The sequence below is a fragment of the Nycticebus coucang genome, chromosome 7 (assembly GCF_027406575.1).
Source record: "Nycticebus coucang isolate mNycCou1 chromosome 7, mNycCou1.pri, whole genome shotgun sequence".
Taxonomy (NCBI): Eukaryota; Metazoa; Chordata; class Mammalia; order Primates; family Lorisidae; genus Nycticebus; species Nycticebus coucang.
In genome coordinates, this window is record NC_069786.1 from 98,437,191 (window position 1) to 98,455,127 (window position 17,937).

Consider the following 17,937-nt stretch of genomic DNA (forward strand, 5'->3'; position numbering starts at 1 on the left):
CCCATCTCCACTAAATATGGACAAATTAGCCAGGCATGGTGGCAGATGCCTGTAGTCCCAGGTACTCAGGAGGCTGAGGTGGGAGGACTGCTGTGAGCTATGATGATGCCACCGTGCTCTGCCTGGGGACACTCTGTCTCAAGAAAACAAAACAGGAACAAAAAACTCAAGCGTTACATGCAAAGGAAATAAAACCAAAGGTGACGCTGTTTCTAAAGTATAGTTCTTTCACAATTCCAAGGGAAAATACTGAAACTTTGTAATTTCACCTCTCTAAAACCTCTATAGCTTCATTCCAACAATGAGTTAAAATGTCAGGCATTGATTAAAGTATTTTAGGAACTTTAAAACTGTATCCCTGAGATTTTTCTCCTAAAACTTTCCCACCAGCCTCCTCTTTCCCCTTTTCAGGGAAGCTCTTAGAGTTTTTCAGTTTAACATCATCCTGGCTTTTGGTGAGCGAACAAACTCCGGAGGCTTTATTTTTAGGATTGCTCTTTCACGGTCCTCCTTGATGACACAACAAGGCACATGTGTCTCTCTCCACCCGGGAGCAGGTTGATGACCAAGACGTTTACCACCCCCTCTGTTCTGAGTAAAATTCAGGAGTCTGATTTGCTCATGACAGAGATGTCTGGCTTAGGGTCACTGAAGGTCACTAAAGGAGCTCTTCTTGACACGTTTTCTTTCCTGGGTCTGGGGTTTGCATTGGGAGCTTATTAGCTCTATTGACATTTGTTTCTTGTTGATTTTCTTAGAGTTTCTTGGATCTTGTGGTTGAATTGGAGAAACTCAATCTGGTTGCTCCAGATCAGTTGGACTTATTAGAAAAATGCCTAAAGAACATTCACAGAATAGACCTGAAGACAAAAATCCAGAAGTACAAGCAGTCTGGTAAGAATTTTGGCCTGTCAATGGTCTAAAGCAAGTACCCTGTACACAGTAGATATGGTTGGCAGGCATTTATTTGTGGGGTAAGTGGATGGAACAGAACCTGAATGGCCACAGCCCCTCTACTTGTGGCTAGAGATCATATGCCATCATCTCCTTGATATTCCAGATCTGCTGACTCCATCGTCTTGTACTCATGACTTCTGCACAATGTTGCCAAGTAGTTCTTCACATTCTGGCCTTCAAGGAAGAATCTGCACCCCCATTTTCTACGCAGGCTGGTAGAACTGTGGCTATTCAGGGCTTTTGAGTATATGCTGGACCCTACTGCCTGGCTCTAGTATTTGGCCTGACATCCACCCTCCAACTCTGGATAATGTCACTAGATCCCAGAGTGGCCCTGAGTATGTTCCAATTTTCACAAAACCTCATGGAAAAGTGCACCTTCAATTTCTCCTTGATAAAGGGGGTCAGACTCACTGGCCTTCTCCGTCAACAACCCCCATTTTCCATTGTTTTTGAGATTCAGCCTCAGTGTTGGCTCTGCTGACAGTTCACTGCCACCAGAGTGTCACCACCTCCAGGGCATGGCTGAGACCCTACTGAGCTACAGAGCACTCCTCCACCCCCATACACTCTAAATGACTCATCTAGGTCAAGAAAAGGAGTATCATTTTTAGTCCATTCTTAATGATGGTTGGTGAAAGAGTCTTCTGATCTGATATTTTTAATTCAGTAAGATGGCTGGAAAGTTTAGGGTATTTTGAAAGATGGTTATTGACCTGAGACTAAGCCACTGTTAAAGATTTATTTGATAATAATTTATAAATCTTAACTCAGTACCTCTCTTCTGTGTTTATAGCTCAAAGACCAGAGACAAGTTATAAAAATGCTCTCGAAGCATCTCTCACAAATGTGAGTCCCAAGGAACCTTCCTATAACTTCAGGGTGAGTCTGGAGCAAATGTGTGAAATCCCAGCATGAATTGGTTTCAGAACTTTAACAAAAATATACTTACTGATCAACATTCATTAATCGGTAGCCTTTATATATACCAACAATAGTCAAGCTGAAAAAACAGTTAAGGACTCTATTCCATTCACAGTAGTGCCAAAGAAGATGAAATATTTGGGAGTTTATCTAACAAAGGACGTGAAAGATCTCTATAACGAGAACTATGAAACTCTAAGAAAAGAAATAGCTGAAAATGTTAACAAATGGAAAACATACCATGCTCATGGCTGGGAAGAATCAACATTGTTAAAATGTCCATATTACCCAAAGCAATATACAATTCTAATGCAATCCCTATTAAAGCTCCACTGTCATACTTTAATGATCTTGAAAAAATAATGCTTCATTTTATATGGAATCAGAAAAAACCTCGAATAGCCAAGACATTACTCAGAAATAAAAACAAAGCAGGAGGAATCACGCTACTGGACCTCAGACTATACTATAAATCGATAGTGATCAAAACAGCATGGTACTGGCACAAAAACAGAGAGGTAGATATATGGAACAGAATAGAGAACCAAAAGATGAACCCAGCTACTTACCGTTATTTGATCTTTGACAAGCCAATTAAAAACATTCAGTGGGGAAAAGATTCCCTATTTAATAAATGGTGCTGGGTGAACTGTCTGGCGACCTGTAGAAGACTGAAACTGGACCCACACCTTTCACCATTAACTAAGATAGACTCTCACTGGATTAAAGATTTAAACTTAAGACATGAAACTATAAAAATACTAGAAGAGAGTGCAGGGAAAACTCTTGAAGAAATCGGTCTGGGCGAATATTTTATGAGGAGGACCCCCCGGGCAATTGAAGCAGCTTCAAAAATACACTACTGGGACCTGATCAAACTAAAAAGCTTCTTCACAGCCAAGAACACAGTAAGTAAAGCAAGCAGACAGCCCTCAGAATGGGAGAAGATATTTGCAGGTTATGTCACCGACAAAGCTTTAATAACCAGACCACAGAGAACTCAAACGTATAAGCAAGAAAAGAACAAGTGATCCCATCGCAGGCTGGGCAAGGGACTTGAAGAGAAACTTCACTGAAGAAGACAGGCGCACGGCCTACAGACATATGAAAAAATGCTCATCATCTTTAATCATCAGAGAAATGCAAATCAGAACTACTTTGAGATATCATCTGACTCCAGTAAGATCAATCCATATCACAAATCCCAAGACCAGAGATGTTGGTGTGGATGTGGAGAAAAGGGAACACTTCTACACTGCTGGTGGGAATGCAAATTAATACATTCCTTTTAGAAAGATGTTTGGAGAACTAAGAGATCTAAAAATAGATCTGCCATTCAATCCTATAATTCCTCTACTAGGTATATACCCAGAAGACCAAAAATCATATTATAACAAATATATTTGTACCAGAATGTTTATTGCAACCCAGTTCATAATTGCTAAGTCATAGAAAAAGCCCAAGTGCCCATCAATCCATGAATGGATTAATAATGTACACCATGGAATTAATATTAATAAATAATATTATTATAATATTAATTAATAATAATCCATTAATGGATTAATTGTGTACACCATGGAATATTATGCAGCCTTAAAGAAAGTTGGAGACTTCACCTCTTTCATGTTTACATGGATGGAGCTGGAACATATTCTTCTTAGTAAAGTATCTCAAGAATGGAAGAAAAAGTATCCAATGTACTCAGCCCTACTATGAAACTAACTTATGGCTTTCATATGAAAGCTGTAACCCAGTTATAACCTAAGAATATGGGGAAGAGAGAGAGGGAAAGGAGGGAGGGAGGAGGATGGGCACAGGGAGGGTGATTGGTGGGATTACACCTACGGTGCATCTTACAAGGGTACATGTGAAACTTACTAAAGGTAGAATATAAATGTCTTAACACAATAACTAAGAAAATGCCAGGAAGGCTATGTTAACCAGTGTGATGAAATATGTCAAATGGTCTATAAAACCAGTGTATGGTGCATGATCACATTAATGTACACAGCTATGATTTAATAATAAAATTAAAAAATATATATATGCTTACTGGCTCCATGCCTATAGAAAAAACAAACAAAGATATATATACTTATTCTCACAGCCTATTCAATATCTGAAAAAATTATGATATAAATATGTATGTATTTTAAAATATGTATAACTTCTTATGTTTACAAAGCTAATAAATCATCTATGGGGGGGAGTACAAAGAAATTAAAAAGGAGGAAAATAAATCACCAATATCCTGCTACCCCAAAATACACCCCTTTTGGTGTGTTTCCTATCTGCTGTTTTCCATATGTGTTGGTGTATGTGTGTATGTATACAGCTGGGGATATTTTTGCCTGTTCTGTTTTTAAAATGAAAATAGATAGGATATGCTTGTGGACAACAAATTCAAAATGTAAAAACTGGCTTTCAAAGTACATTTCCAACCCCTGTAATACTAACTCCCCAGTTCATTTCCTCAGAAGTAGCTATTATTAACCAGTTCCTTCTGTATCCATCTAGAGAGGCACATGTGATATTTTATTCTTGTCTTTTTCTCTTGTATAAATGATAGCACATTGTATACTGCTGAAAAGTCCTCATCTGAAAAGTTGTCCCATGTGACTAATACGGAGCTGCTTCTAATTATCACTATTTTGAATGATCATATGTGGTTTGCTTTTCCAACTGTATCATAACTAACCCTTCTAGTTAATGTACATTTATATTGTTTCCAGTCTTTTGTTACCACAAGTAATGCTTCAAAATAAATATCCTTGTACTTACTTCTTTGTGCGTTTGCTTTTTTACTGAGCAAATTTTAATGATTTCAGCAAAAAAAGTTTTTTTATTTAGTGATAAAATGAAAAGTGCCCCCCCTTTTTTTAATAGCATCAGTTATGTTAGGAAGGTTTTTTTTGTTTGTTTTTTGTGTTTGTTTGGTTTTTTTTTTTGGTTTTTATTTGTTTTTTGTTTCTTCATGAACATACATATCACATAGTCACATCACTTAATGGGTATTTTGTTAGTAGTAGGTAGTATAAGGTATTATCAGAATCCTTCTTTGGTTAATCTTTTATCTTGAGAAGTTAAATCTTGGTATAATCTTAATCTTGTCCCCATATAAAGATAGGTGAGTACAATTTTATGGTTAAATTATAAATACTTTTGAAAGTATGTAATGAAGGTTGTACAAGGTGACACACCTATAATCCTTGCAATCTGGGAGGTCGAGGTAGGTGAATTGCTTGGACTTGGGAGTTTGAGACCAGCCTGAGCAAGAGCAAGGACCTCCCCCCCCCCATCTCTACTAAAAATAGAAAAAACTAGCCTGGCGCAGTGGCACATGCCTGTAGTCCCAGCTGTTGGGAGGCTGAAGCAAGAGGATTTCTCAGGCCCAAGAGTTTGAGGTCCATAGTTCTTCCACTATATTGTGACATACCTAATAAACTATTTGTTACTCATCTCACAGCTTAGATTTATCTTTCTTTTTTTAAAGCACCAAATGTGTTGTTTTTTCTGAGACAGAGTCTCACTTTGTCATCCTCAGTAGAGTGTTCTCTTGCCTCAGCCTCCCCAGTAGCTGGGACTACAGGCCCCTGCCACAATGCTCAGCTATTTTTAGAGATGGGGTCTCCCTCTTACTCAGGCTGGTCTCAAACCTGTGAGCTCGGGCAATACATCTGCCTCAACCTCCTAGAGAGCTAGGACTACAGGCGTGAGCCACTGCGCCCAGCCAAGAACCAAATGCGTTTGCTTTTGTTCTTCTGAGTCTACGTAGGAAATCGTGAGACAAAGAAGATACAGGATTCAGATCCAGACTTTCTGAGCTCTCTGCTGTTGTCTAATATAAATTATACTGTCATTCTTACTTAAAAACTTGCCATATTTCTATTTTTATGTTTTCTGTTTTTTAAATGAAGGTAAGCATATTTGTTGCTAAATAGCCTGCTGGGAACCCATATGATATGTATTATCAATTTCCTTAAATTTGCTGTATTTAATATGTGACTTGGATTATTCATTATTAATAGGCACTAGGACATGTGAATTCAGTGACTTTCTCATAGGATTTGTGAGCCAAATACCTAGGTAATAACTCATACAGGCTGCAGAAATGCTTAAAACATTCCAGTGGCTTCTGAGAAATGCATCATGAAGTGTTTTTAAAAAATTAAAAAGCCGGGCGTTGTGGTGAGCACCTGTAGTCCCAGCTATTTGGGAGGCTGAGGCAAGAGAATCGCTTAAGCCCAGGAGTTGGAGGTTGCTGTGAGCTGTGTGAGGCCACAGCACTCTACTGAGGGCCATAAAGTGAGACTCTGTCTCCACAAAAAAAAAAAAAAAAAATTACAGTGGCATTAAATAATACAGGATACCGTGACATTATAGAGTAAAAAAGTTGTGTGACTCTGCAATATAATGCTTTTAAAATCCAGCTTTGATTTGAAGTTATCTCTTTAATTGTATATCAAAGTGAATACCTGTCCATGTGGAGGACCAATTTTTATCTGCTGTCATTAGCTTCTGGCTGAGTCACTTGTTATTAGTGAAAAAAGCAACTTAACGTTTTTCTTTAATTCAGGCACACAGGCTTAGCTATAGACACAGTTTAACAGATAGTGTACTTCTCTCTTTTGGCTAGGAATAGCTTTAGAAGAGAACTGTCATTTGAAAGCTGAGCTTATCAGATGGTTGACAGTATGTGTACCTTATACAGGACCTGTCATCTGAGAAGAGAAAGGGTTGGTTCAATCTTTCATTCTCTGATTAATCTCACTTGTAGCCCTCAGAAGTGTTTTATAAAAAATTATTGATATCGAGCGGCACCTGTGGCTCAGTGAGTAGGGCGCCGGCCCCATATACTGAGGGTGGCGAGTTCGAACCCAGCCCTGGCCAAACTGCAACAAAAAAATAGCCAGGCATTGTGGCAGGCCCCTGTAGTCCCAGCTACTAGGGAGGCTGAGGCAAGAGAATCACCTAAGCCCACCAGCTGGAGGTTGCTGTGAGCTGTGATGCTACTGCACTCCACTGAGGGCGACAAAGTGGGACTCCGTCTCTAAAAAAAAATTCTTGATTATCAAGAACCGGACCCAATTGTGTCTTATGTGTAGCTAGGCAATGATAGCAAAGCAATAAATGGACATTTATTACATTTGTCCGTGTGCACAGAACTGCACTGAGTGCTTCGCGTACGTTTTATCTTCATAAAAAAATCTAAAAGGGGTTTAGGCGCCCGTGCTCTGTGGTTAGGGTGCCAGCCACATACACTGGGGCTAGCAGGTTCGAACCCGGCCTGGGCCTGCTAAGACAACAATGACAACTATAACAAGAAAATAGCTGGTTGTGCTGGGTGCCTATAGTCCCAGCTACTTGGGAGGCTGAGGCAAGAGAATAGCTTGAGTCCAAGCATTTGAGGTTGCTGTGAGCTATGATGTCACAGCACTGTACTGAGGCTGACATAATGAGACTCTGTCTCAGAAAAAAAATCTATAAGGTAGGTACTATTATTATACTCATTTTTCAGGTGAGTAAATAGAGAAAGGTTATATAACTTGTGTGAGGTTACAGAGTTAGGAAGCTGCAGGAGAATTCATAGCCAGGTTTGTCTGGCTTAGAACTCCTACTCTTTTTTTTTTTTTTTTCTTTTGGCCGGGGCTGGGTTTGAACCCGCCACCTCCGGCATATGGGACCGGCGCCCTACTCCTTGAGCCACAGGCGCCGCCCAGAACTCCTACTCTTAATCATGCTGTACTTTACCCCTATATTAAAAGTTGAATGTCCATCTCATGTAACAGCCTGTCCTAACTTGGAACTATTATAGCTACTATCCCATCCTATAACATCTGGTTTTACTGAGCTGTTTTGAAACATTCTAATTTGCTAGTTTAGCATATTTATATTTTCCTTGTATTTTCACTTCTTAAAAGAAGAATTGCCTTATTCTTTGGCAATATAATGTGGGATTTATGGAGTTAACAGCTATTGCTATTGTTTTTAGATAACTTGAAGGTGATGTAATTTTTTTCCTGGGTAAGAATCTTATTGAGATATTTAAAGAGGTGTGATAGATAGTGTACCTCTGAAAAGACTAACAGGGAGTGTGACCTTATTTTTTTTTTTTTGTGACCTTATTTTTTATATTTAAAGCTCCAGAATGGGAGAAGTAAAGAACAGAGATCTGTGGAACAACTTGGCACTCAAAGTAAGATCAACTTTTATTTATTTTCCATTATTTATAAATGCTTATTAATTCAAGTATAAAATGGCCATTTCCTTTATGTATTCTTCTAAGTCAACTCTCAAAATAAAAAGGAGCTAAGATCTTAAAATATATTCACTGGCATTAACTTATTTAAGTTTGAACACCATCTTACTCCATCAGCTTTGTCCTCTTGGCTATATTTTTAAGAGATGTGACATTTATACCCGAAATGGAGCTATAACTAGGCCATGTTAAACTTTATTCCAGCCATGAAAATGAACCATATTAAACCAATAGCTAGTGAGGCTGTTTCTTGTTTGGGGCCATTATAAATAGTCATTCCAGGTGGCGCCTGTGGCTCAAGGAGTAGGGCACTGGTCCCATATGCCGGAGGTGGCGGGTTCAAGCCCAGCCCCGGCCAAAAACCACAAAACAAAAAAAATAAATAGTCATTCAGTAGATATCTTTAACATACATTTTTGCACTCATTCTCTATTATTCCTTAGGATAAATTTCTAGAAGCAGAATGAAGAATATTGCCAGTTGTCTTTTAAAAAGGCTATTTCAGGCCTGGCATGGTGGCTCATGCTTGTAATCCCAACACTCTAGGAGGCTGAGGCAGGAGGATGCGTTGAACTCAGGAGTTTGAGACCATCCTGAGCAAGACTGAGAACCTGTCTACTAAAAATAGAAAAATGAGCCAGGTGTGGTGGCAGGTGCCTGTAGCCCAGCTACTTGAAAGGCTAAGAAAGGAAGATCACTTGAGCCTAGGTGTTTGAGGTTGTGTTGAGCTAGTCTGATGCCACCACACTCTAGCCTGGGCAACAGAGTAAGATGCTATCAAAAAAAAATAATAATAATAATAAAAGGCCATTTCAACTTAGACCATGTTAACATTTGAAAGTGCTCATTTCCTTCAAACCTTACCAATATTGGCCTTTTTGTTTGCTTGTCTTAGACATTACTTCTCTTTTTTTTTTTTTTTTTTGAGACAGTCTCAAGCTATCACCCTCAATAGAGGGCTGTGGCGTCACAGTTCACAGCAACCTCAGAGTCTTGGGCTTAAGCGATTCTCTTGTCTCAGCCTCCTAAGTAGCTGGGACCACAGGCACCCGCCACAGTGCCCGGCTATTTTTTTGTTGTTGTTGCAGTTGTCATTGTTGTTTTAGCAGGCCCAGGCTGGGTTTGAACCCACCAGCCCCGCTGTATGTGGCCATTGCCCTACCCATTGAGTTACAGGCACTACCCCATTATTTCTCATTTTGCAACAATCTGGTAAGGTCAACATTAGTATATAACTTATCTAATCCAGAGTTTTGCCTTCTGCAGTTTTTCTTTACCCACAGTTAACTGTGGCTGGAAAATAGGTAATACAGTACAGTAGGATGTTGAGAGAGAGCACATTCACATAAATTTTTTTTTTCTTTTTTTTTTGTAGAGACAGAGTCTCACTTTATGGCCCTCGGTAGAGTGCCGTGGCCTCACACAGCTCACAGCAACCTCCAACTCCTGGGCCTAAGCGATTCTCTTGCCTCAGCCTCCCGAGCAGCTGGGACTACAGGCGCCGCCACAACACCCGGCTATTTTTTGGTTGCAGTTCAGCCGGGGCCGGGTTCGAACTCACCACCCTCGGTATATGGGGCCGGTGCCTTACTGACTGAGCCACAGGCGCCGCCCCATTCACATAAATTTTATTACAGCATATTGTTATAATTGTTCTATTTTATTATTAGCTTTTAATCTCTTATTGTACCTAACTTGTAAATTAAACTTTATTATAAGAATGCATATAGGGCGGCGCCTGTGGCTCAGTGGGTAAGGCGCGGCCCCATATACCGAGGGTGGCGGGTTCAAACCCGGCCCTGGCCAAACTGTAACCAAAAAAAAAAAAAAAATAGCCGGGCGTTGTGGCAGGCACCTGTAGTCCCAGCTACTCGGGAGGCTGAGGCAAGAGAATCGCTTAAACCCAGGAGTTGGAGGTTGCTGTGAGCTGGGTGAGGCCACGGCACTCTACTGAGGGCCATAAAGTGAGACTCTGTCTCTACAAAAAAAAAAAAAAGAATGCATATATAGGGCGGCGCCTGTAGCTCAGTGAGTAGGGCGCCAGACCTGTATATCAAGGGTGCCCGGTTCAAACCTGGCCCCAGCCAAACTGCAACAAAAAAACAGCCAGGCGTTATGGCGAGCACCTGTAGTCCCAGCTACTCGGGAGGCTGAGGCAAGAGAATCACCTAAGCCCAAGAGCTAGAGGTGGTTGTGAGCTGTGATGCTATGGTACTCTACTGAGGGCAACAAAGTGAGACTCCGTCTCTAAAAAAATAAAAGAATGTGTATATAAAACGTGTTATATACTATACGTATATGGTTTGGTACTGGCTATGGTTTCACGCATCTACTGGGAGTCTTGGAGCGTATCCTCATGGATAAGGAGGAACTACTGTACTTAGTTTAGTGATTCATAAACTTCTGAGACTCTAGAAAGTAACTTGCTCAGGATCTCAGAGCTCATCTGTGATAGTGCTAGGATTTGAACCAGCCCTTTTATGGCTTCAAAACTGGTGGTTCTGGCCGTGGTCCCAGCTACTTGGGAGGCTGAGGCAAGAGAATCGCTTAAGCCCAAGAGCTTGAGGTTGCTGTGAACTGTGACACTGCGGCACCCTACCAAGGTTGACAAAGGGAGACTCTGTTTCTAAAAAAACAAAAACAAAAAAAGCCTGGTGGTTCTTCCACCTCCCTGGGCTAATCAAGTCATATTTAGCTAACAAAATTTACTATTGACTCATCTATGTTTGCCAGGCTCACTGTCCCCTATCCTTGACATTGACATTTTATTTTATGATCTCTCAGCATCACTGGACTATAAAAACCTGGCCATCTGTTCTATAACTAGCAAACACACATTCGCGTAAGCTTTCCCTTTCAAAGGTTATTCCCTTTAGGTGTTAACAACAATTTCAACACACATAAATATGCTATCAGTATTGTTAGGTGGGAAGGTTATTATTAATAGATTCTCCCCACTGAGTTAAAAAACCCACCAGCCACCTGGTCCTCACTGAGAAAGGGATAGTAGGGAGCTTTCTTTTAGTTGCTATTTAAACAGCTTTTCTGCATAGACCCACGTAGCACAGGGGCTGTGCTTTCTTATCAGTCAGGTTTTTCTTTTTTTTTTGTAGAGACAAGAGTTTCACTTTATTGCCCTCAGTAGAGTGCCATGGCATCACACAGCTCACAGCAACCTCCAACTCCTGGAAGCGATTCTCCTGCCTCAGCCTCCCGAGTAGCTGGGACTACAGGCGCCCACCACCACGCCCGGCTATTTTTTTGTTGCAGTTCGGCCAGGGCTGGGTTTGAACCTGCCACCCTCAGTATATGGGGCCGGCGCCATACCAACTGAACCACAGGCGCCGCCCATCAGTCAGGTTTTTCAGTGCCAGGTTGGAACCTTGGGTCTAAGTATAGCTGGAGAGAGAAGGGACAGTTGAAGAAAGCAGAGGAAAAGAATAGTTGTGTTATAAAGAAACTCAGCCAGCAGGGCGATGGGCTTACTTCTCCTTTAGCATTATAAATGATTTTTCTCTCTCCTTCCCCAGGGGAACCAGTGAAGACATCCATTCAGGAATCAAGAGCTTTTTTGCCTCAGGTACAGAATAAAATGATCTGATTTAGTATTGCTTTGTATGTATGGTACCTATGGAGAACACTGATCTCTTTTAAAAACTATCTGTCCAGCCTGTAATCCCAGCACTCTGGGAGGTTGAGGCAGGTGGAGTGCCTGAGCTCACAGGTTCGAGACCAGCCTGAGCAAAAGTGAGACCCCCGTCTCTTTAAAAAAAACAAAACAAAACTGGGCATTGTGGCGGGTGCCAGCTACTCAGGAGGCTGAGGCAAGAGAATCGCTTGAGTCCTGGAGTTTGAGGTTGCTGTGAGCTATGATGCCTTTGCACTCTACCAGGGGCGACAAAGTGAGACTCTGTATCAAAAAAAAAAAAAATCTGTCCATTAAGAATTCTTTCTGGGGTAGCGTCTGTGGCTCAGTGGGTAGGGCACCGGCCCCATATACTGAGGGTGGCGGGTTGAACCCGGCCCCAGCCAAACTGCAACAAAAAAATAGCGAGGTGTTGTGGAAGGTACGTGTAGTCCCAGCTACTCAGGACACTGAGGCGAGAGAATCGCCTAAGCCCAGGAGTTGGAGGTTGCTGTGAGCTGTGTGATGCCATGGCACTCTGCCAAGGGCAATAAAGTGAAACTCTATCTCAAAAAAAAAAAGAAAAAAAAAGAATTCTTTCTGATAGACTCAGCACCTGTAGCTCAGTGGCTAGGGCACCAGCCACATACACTGGAGCTGGTGGGTTCAAATCCAGCCCGGGCCTGCCAAACAACAATGACAACTACAACCAAAAAATAGCTGGGCATTGTGTCAGGTGCCTGTAGTCCCAGCTACTTGGGAGGTTGAGACAAGAGAATTGCTTCTTAAGCCCAAGAGTTGGAGGTTGCTGTGAACTGTGATGCCATGGCACTCTACCCAGGGTGACATAGTGAGACTCTTGTCTCAAAAAAAAAAAAAAAAATTCTAATAGCAGGGCGTTGTGGCGGGCACCTGTAGTCCCAGCTGCTCGGGAGGCTGAGGCAAGAGAATCGTGTAAGCCCAAGAGTTAGAGGTTGCTGTGAGCCGTGTGACGCCACGGCACTCTGTGAGGGCAGTAAGGGCAGTAAGTGAGACTCTGTCTCTACAAAAAAAAAAAAAAAAAAAAATTCTGACAATGGGATGCCAAGAGTGTGTTCTTCTGAGAACTCATTTAAGAGGGAACCCTGGATGTAGCAAAGAGAATGATGTTAATGTAGATTCCATTAGCGAACTTTGGAATGCAGGGTTACTTCTAAGTAACGCCCGTCATCTCAGCTGAGTGACTGCCAAATATGTATCCCTGCCTTGTGCTGGCTTTTTGTTCGGCTAATACCTCTTCCCTGTAAGAAAAGGCAGTAGAAGGCCTCTTTTTGTACTGGTTTGGAAAGATACCACTTGTATAGCCTGAGGTTACTGTGGAGATGTGTGACCCATCTTTTCTAGCAGTGTCAAATTCTCTTTTTTCTGCTACGTTAAGGCATGGGTAAAGAGGTTGCAGTTTTTATTAAAATTCAATAAAAACTGAACTAACTTGTCTGAAGCACATTACCTTAATAGAGGAAAAACTTGATGTTAACGGCAAATGTCAGCTGTGAGGGGAAACTTCAGGCTGTCTTTTGAGTGACTCACCTGCCCAAGGGATGCTTAAGGAAATCCAAAAGTAGAGGTAGTATGGATGGGCCTTATAGGAAGACCAGTATCTGCAGTCTTTAACAGTCCTGTCTTCCTTTGTAGCACATACCTGAAGAGAGATACAGGATGCAGAGCAAGCCCCTAGGAGTCTGCCTGATAATTGATTGCATTGGCAATAATGCAGGTAGGTGTGGAAGCTGCAGATTAACTGGTACCCTACAGTGTGGTCATGGCACAAGCAAGTGGTATTCATCAGCGCAATCAATACTAGCTGCTGTAACAACCACCACGAGAATCTGTGGTTCAACATGTGGATGTCTTTTTTCTCACTCATGTTACAGTCTAGTGTAGATTGGACCGGGGGAGCTTTGTTTCCTATGGTCATTCAGTGGCTCCATCATATTCTGAGGTCTTGGAGTTTTCTGCAGGGTCCTCTGCCTTTGGCTGGTGGATGAGGGGAGAGAGAGTGTAGGGAGGATCTCATAGGAGATTTTAGGGACCGGGCCTGAAAGTGATATGCACCATTTCCACACACCCCCAATTCCATGGGTCAGAACTCAGTCCTATGGCACCACCTAAATGTAGTGGACATGGAGGAATTAGTCTGGCCGTGTGTTGGGAGGAAAATGAAATGGATCTAGCGAACATATAGCATTGTCTCTGAATGTTGATGAGTTTTAATTTGCCTTTTTGTCTCGAATGTTCTGGTGGGGAGGAGTCTAGAGGGACAGGTATAATAAGGAAGGCATTCTGGCTTCAGATGCTATCAGATGCCCCATCCTTTCACCTTAGATAGATTGCAGAAGCTTTCCTGGGGAAAGGTAAAAATATGATAAATGCGTGTTCATATAGAGAGGCCTCGGCCATTGTCTTAGCCATGTGTCACTTAGTTCTGCTGCCCTTTCCTGTGGGTGCTGACCTGAGTCTGTTCCTCCTCTGTGTGACCACCGTTTGGATCTGAATTGATTCCTTTGTTCAGTTGTTATCAGATGCCTGACTCAAACTGAATCACTGGTAATAATACATCAGAAGACAATGAGAGGAGCCTACATCAGTGGAGTGATATTCTGTTTAATTATTTACCTCTTCCTTGAGAGGACCCATCATTCTATTTTCAGTTTTGCAGCTTCTTAACATTCTCTTAGGATGAGTCAGAACTACCTTTAGGCTTACTTAGAATGTTATCATGGGGAATTTTGAGAAGAGAGTCTCATGCTAGCAAATATGAAACTGAATTTCCCAGGATTTCAGATATGATTCTGTTTTCTCATGTTCTGCTATTGGTTAGATGTGACGAATGCTGTTTCCTCAGCTATAGACACACATCCTTTTCTTTTAGCCATTAGTACCCATGTAAGAATGAGAAAGTATTTTCTTAATGAGTCACTTCCAGTTTTAAGAGAGTTATGTAATTGTCCTCTACCCTTGGTTGTAGTAGTTTTTTCATCAGCAGGAACATTCTCTGCTGTGCAGGTTGTACATATATCTGTTGTTTAAGTGAATCCTAAAAAGCTATGTCGTGATGTGAACTGAACAACTAAGATTTTTGTAGCTAGAACCCAGTGTCTATGCTTGCTTCTCTTGCTGTGCTGTGGGCATCTTGCAGGCAGGACCTGGATGCATATTTGTATTTTTCTGCATTATAAGAGTGTGGGGAGAGTTGAGCCCTGGAATAAGACTGTGTGGTTTGAATCATGACTGTGCCAGGTTCTAGATTGTGACCTGGGGCAACTTTCCTAGCCTTTTTAAAGGCTTATTTTCTCTTTGGTAAAGTGAGTTAATAACAGGACCTACCTCATAGGCTAATTGGGTGGAGTGAGTGAGTTCATACTTACAATGTGCCAGGCACATTATAAGCATGTACTAAATGCCAGCTAATGTTACATTCTCATTGTGTTCATTTAATTAAATTAATTTTTATTTTTTAGAGACAAGGTCTTACTCTGCTACCTGGGCTCAAGTACAATGACGTGATTATAGCTCACTGCAACCTCAAACCCCTGTACTCAAGTAAATCTCCTGCTTCAGCCTCCTGAGTAGTTGGAACTATAGGCGTGCACCACCATGCCTGCCTAATTTTTTAAAAATTCTTTTGCTGGGCGGCGCCTGTGGCTCAGTGAGTAGGGTGCCGGCCCCATATGCCGAGGGTGGCGGGTTCAAACTCAGCCCCGGCCAAACTGCAACAACAAAAAAAATAGCTGGGTGCTGTGGCAGGCGCCTGTAGTCCCAGCTACTCGGGAGGCTGAGGCAAGAGAATCGCTTAAGCCCAGGAGCTGGAGGTTGCTGTGAGCTGTGTGATGCCATGGCAGTCTACCAAAGGCCATAATGTGAGACTCTGTCTCTACAAAAAAAAAAAATTCTTTTGCAGAGACAAAATCTCATCATGTTGCTCAGGCTGGTCTCAAATTCCTCCCACCTTAACCTCCCAAAGCATGACCATTACAGGTGTGAAGCCACTGCGCCTGGAATGTTTGTTTAATTTTAGTTATAAACCACTAAATAAAACTCACTATGTTTTTGTACTTGGTGCATGGAGCCTGATCTCACACAAATGAGGGACCAGGAAACTGAGGGCTTGAGGCCTGTTCTGACCTCGAGGCCACTTAACAAACTCCCCTTGGGTTTGGGGGGCTAAGCAACGGGTAAGAAACAAGAATACACACTTTTCCTCCATTATAGCTCACTGAGGACTCGAGGCCTGGAATCCTGCTTTGGTTGAACGTGGTCATTATGAGACGTAGCACCCTTCATTTCTTCTTTTCTCTCTAGTAAAAAAGAGATTTCTACTGTTTACTCTACTGAACAGTAAGGGACTTCATCTAGAGCGATGATGTGGGGTTTCCTCTGTCTAGTGAACTTTGCCATCTGGTTAATGTTGAACATTTGGGAGGAGTGCAAGAGTCTGGTAATAAAAAAGCAGGCAAGATAATTGCCATCTGACATAAGGGTTCTGAGAGAAACAAATAGGAACATGATGGGACAAATTTGGGTATGGCAGTGATAATTTATTAAAAATGTACTACGGGGCAGCGCCTGTGGCTCAGTCGGTAAGGTGCCAGCCCCATATACCGAGGGTGGTGGGTTCAAACCCGGCCCCGGCCAAACTGCAACCAAAAAATAGCTGGACGTTGTGGCAGGCGCCTGTAGTCCCAGCTGCTTGGAAGGCTGAGGCAAGAGAATCACTTAAGCCCAGGAGTTGGAGGTTGCTGTGAGCTGTGTGAGGCCACGGCACTCTACCAAGGGCCATAAAGTGAGACTCTGTCTCTACAAAAAAAAAAAAAAAAAATGTACTAGGTGCCAGGTACTCTGCTAATTACTTTATGTGGAGTCTCATTTAATCTTCATAAGTAATACTGTTAAGACAGGTACTAGTATCTCCATTTTTAAGGTGAGCAAGCTTAGCAGTAAATGACCTTAGTATTAACACGCACTCTAGTGAGGTTGGGCTAAGGGGGCTGGATTTAAAAACTGGACCCCAAAGCCTATGCTTTTAACTCCTTTGCTTTAATGTAAATTCCGTGAAGATAGGGGAGTTCATCAGTTTCTTTTGTTGTGTCTCTGCTATCTGGAACGGGGGTGTTAAATAGGTGCTCAATAAATATTTGTTGGGTAAAGGGACAAAGGAATATGCTTTCCTAGTGTCATTGTGTTTCTGAAACCAATCCTTTTTTATCTTTTGAGTTTAACAGACTATCTTCTACCTATCTTTTCTTCTGTCCTCAAAAAAATCACTCTTTTATCCAATGGGGATGCAAGTCTCTAAATAGTTATAGTTCTATTTCTTCCTTTGTCTAATGAATGTTCATTAAACACCTGCTAGATATGTGCAAGGCACCATGCTTGGCTATTATTTATTCATTTATTTATTTATTTATTTATTTTTATTATTATTTTTTGTGTGTGTGTGGTTTTTGGCCAGGGCTGGGTTTGAACCCGCCACCTACGGCATATGGGACCAGCGCCCTACTCCTTGAGCCACAGGTGCTGCCCTATTTATTTATTTTTTATTTGTTTTTGGCTGGGTTCGAACCCACCACCTTCGGCATATGGGGCTGGCGCCCTACTCCTTTGAGCCACAGGCGCCATCCTTCATTTATTTATTTTTACTGAGACAGAGTCTTAGTTTATTGCCCTCGGTAGAGTGCCGTGGCGTCATAGCTTACAACAACCTCAAACTCTTGGGCTGTAGGGATTCTCTTGCCTCAGCCTCCTGAGTAGCTGGGACTACAGGCACCTGCCACAACCACCTGGCTATTTTGTTTGTTTGTTTTAGCAGGCCCAGGCTGGGTTCGAACCCATCATTCCCAGTTCATGTAGCCAGCACCCTATCCACTGAGCTATAGGCGCCACCTTTGTGTGAAACAAATATTAAATGTCAATGAGATGGAATCTAGTCTCAGAGCCACATGGTGATCAATGATAAAGTTATTCTAGGCCAGGCGAGGTGACTCACACCTGTAATCCTAGCCCTCTAGGAGGCCAAGGGAAATGGATCGCCTGAGCTTGGGGGTTCGAGACCAGCTCAGAGTAAGAGCGAGATTTTGTCTCTAAAATATAGCTGGGTGTTGTGACCAATGTCTGTAGTCCCAGCTACTTG

General features: G+C 42.0%; 1 protein-coding gene across 12 annotated transcripts in view; it reads left to right on the forward strand.

The window, feature by feature from the left end:
* The window catches only part of CFLAR (CASP8 and FADD like apoptosis regulator), a 59,546-nt gene that overhangs the window by 22,890 nt on the left and 18,719 nt on the right, over nt 1-17,937 (forward strand). For all 12 annotated transcript variants that reach the window (XM_053596641.1, XM_053596635.1, XM_053596632.1 and 9 more), the window contains 5 exons: nt 759-894; nt 1,754-1,839; nt 8,026-8,080; nt 11,674-11,723; nt 13,443-13,524. In XM_053596641.1, the coding sequence (XP_053452616.1) occupies nt 759-894; nt 1,754-1,839; nt 8,026-8,080; nt 11,674-11,723; nt 13,443-13,524 (409 nt within the window). The remainder of the gene's footprint in view (nt 1-758; nt 895-1,753; nt 1,840-8,025; nt 8,081-11,673; nt 11,724-13,442; nt 13,525-17,937) is intronic.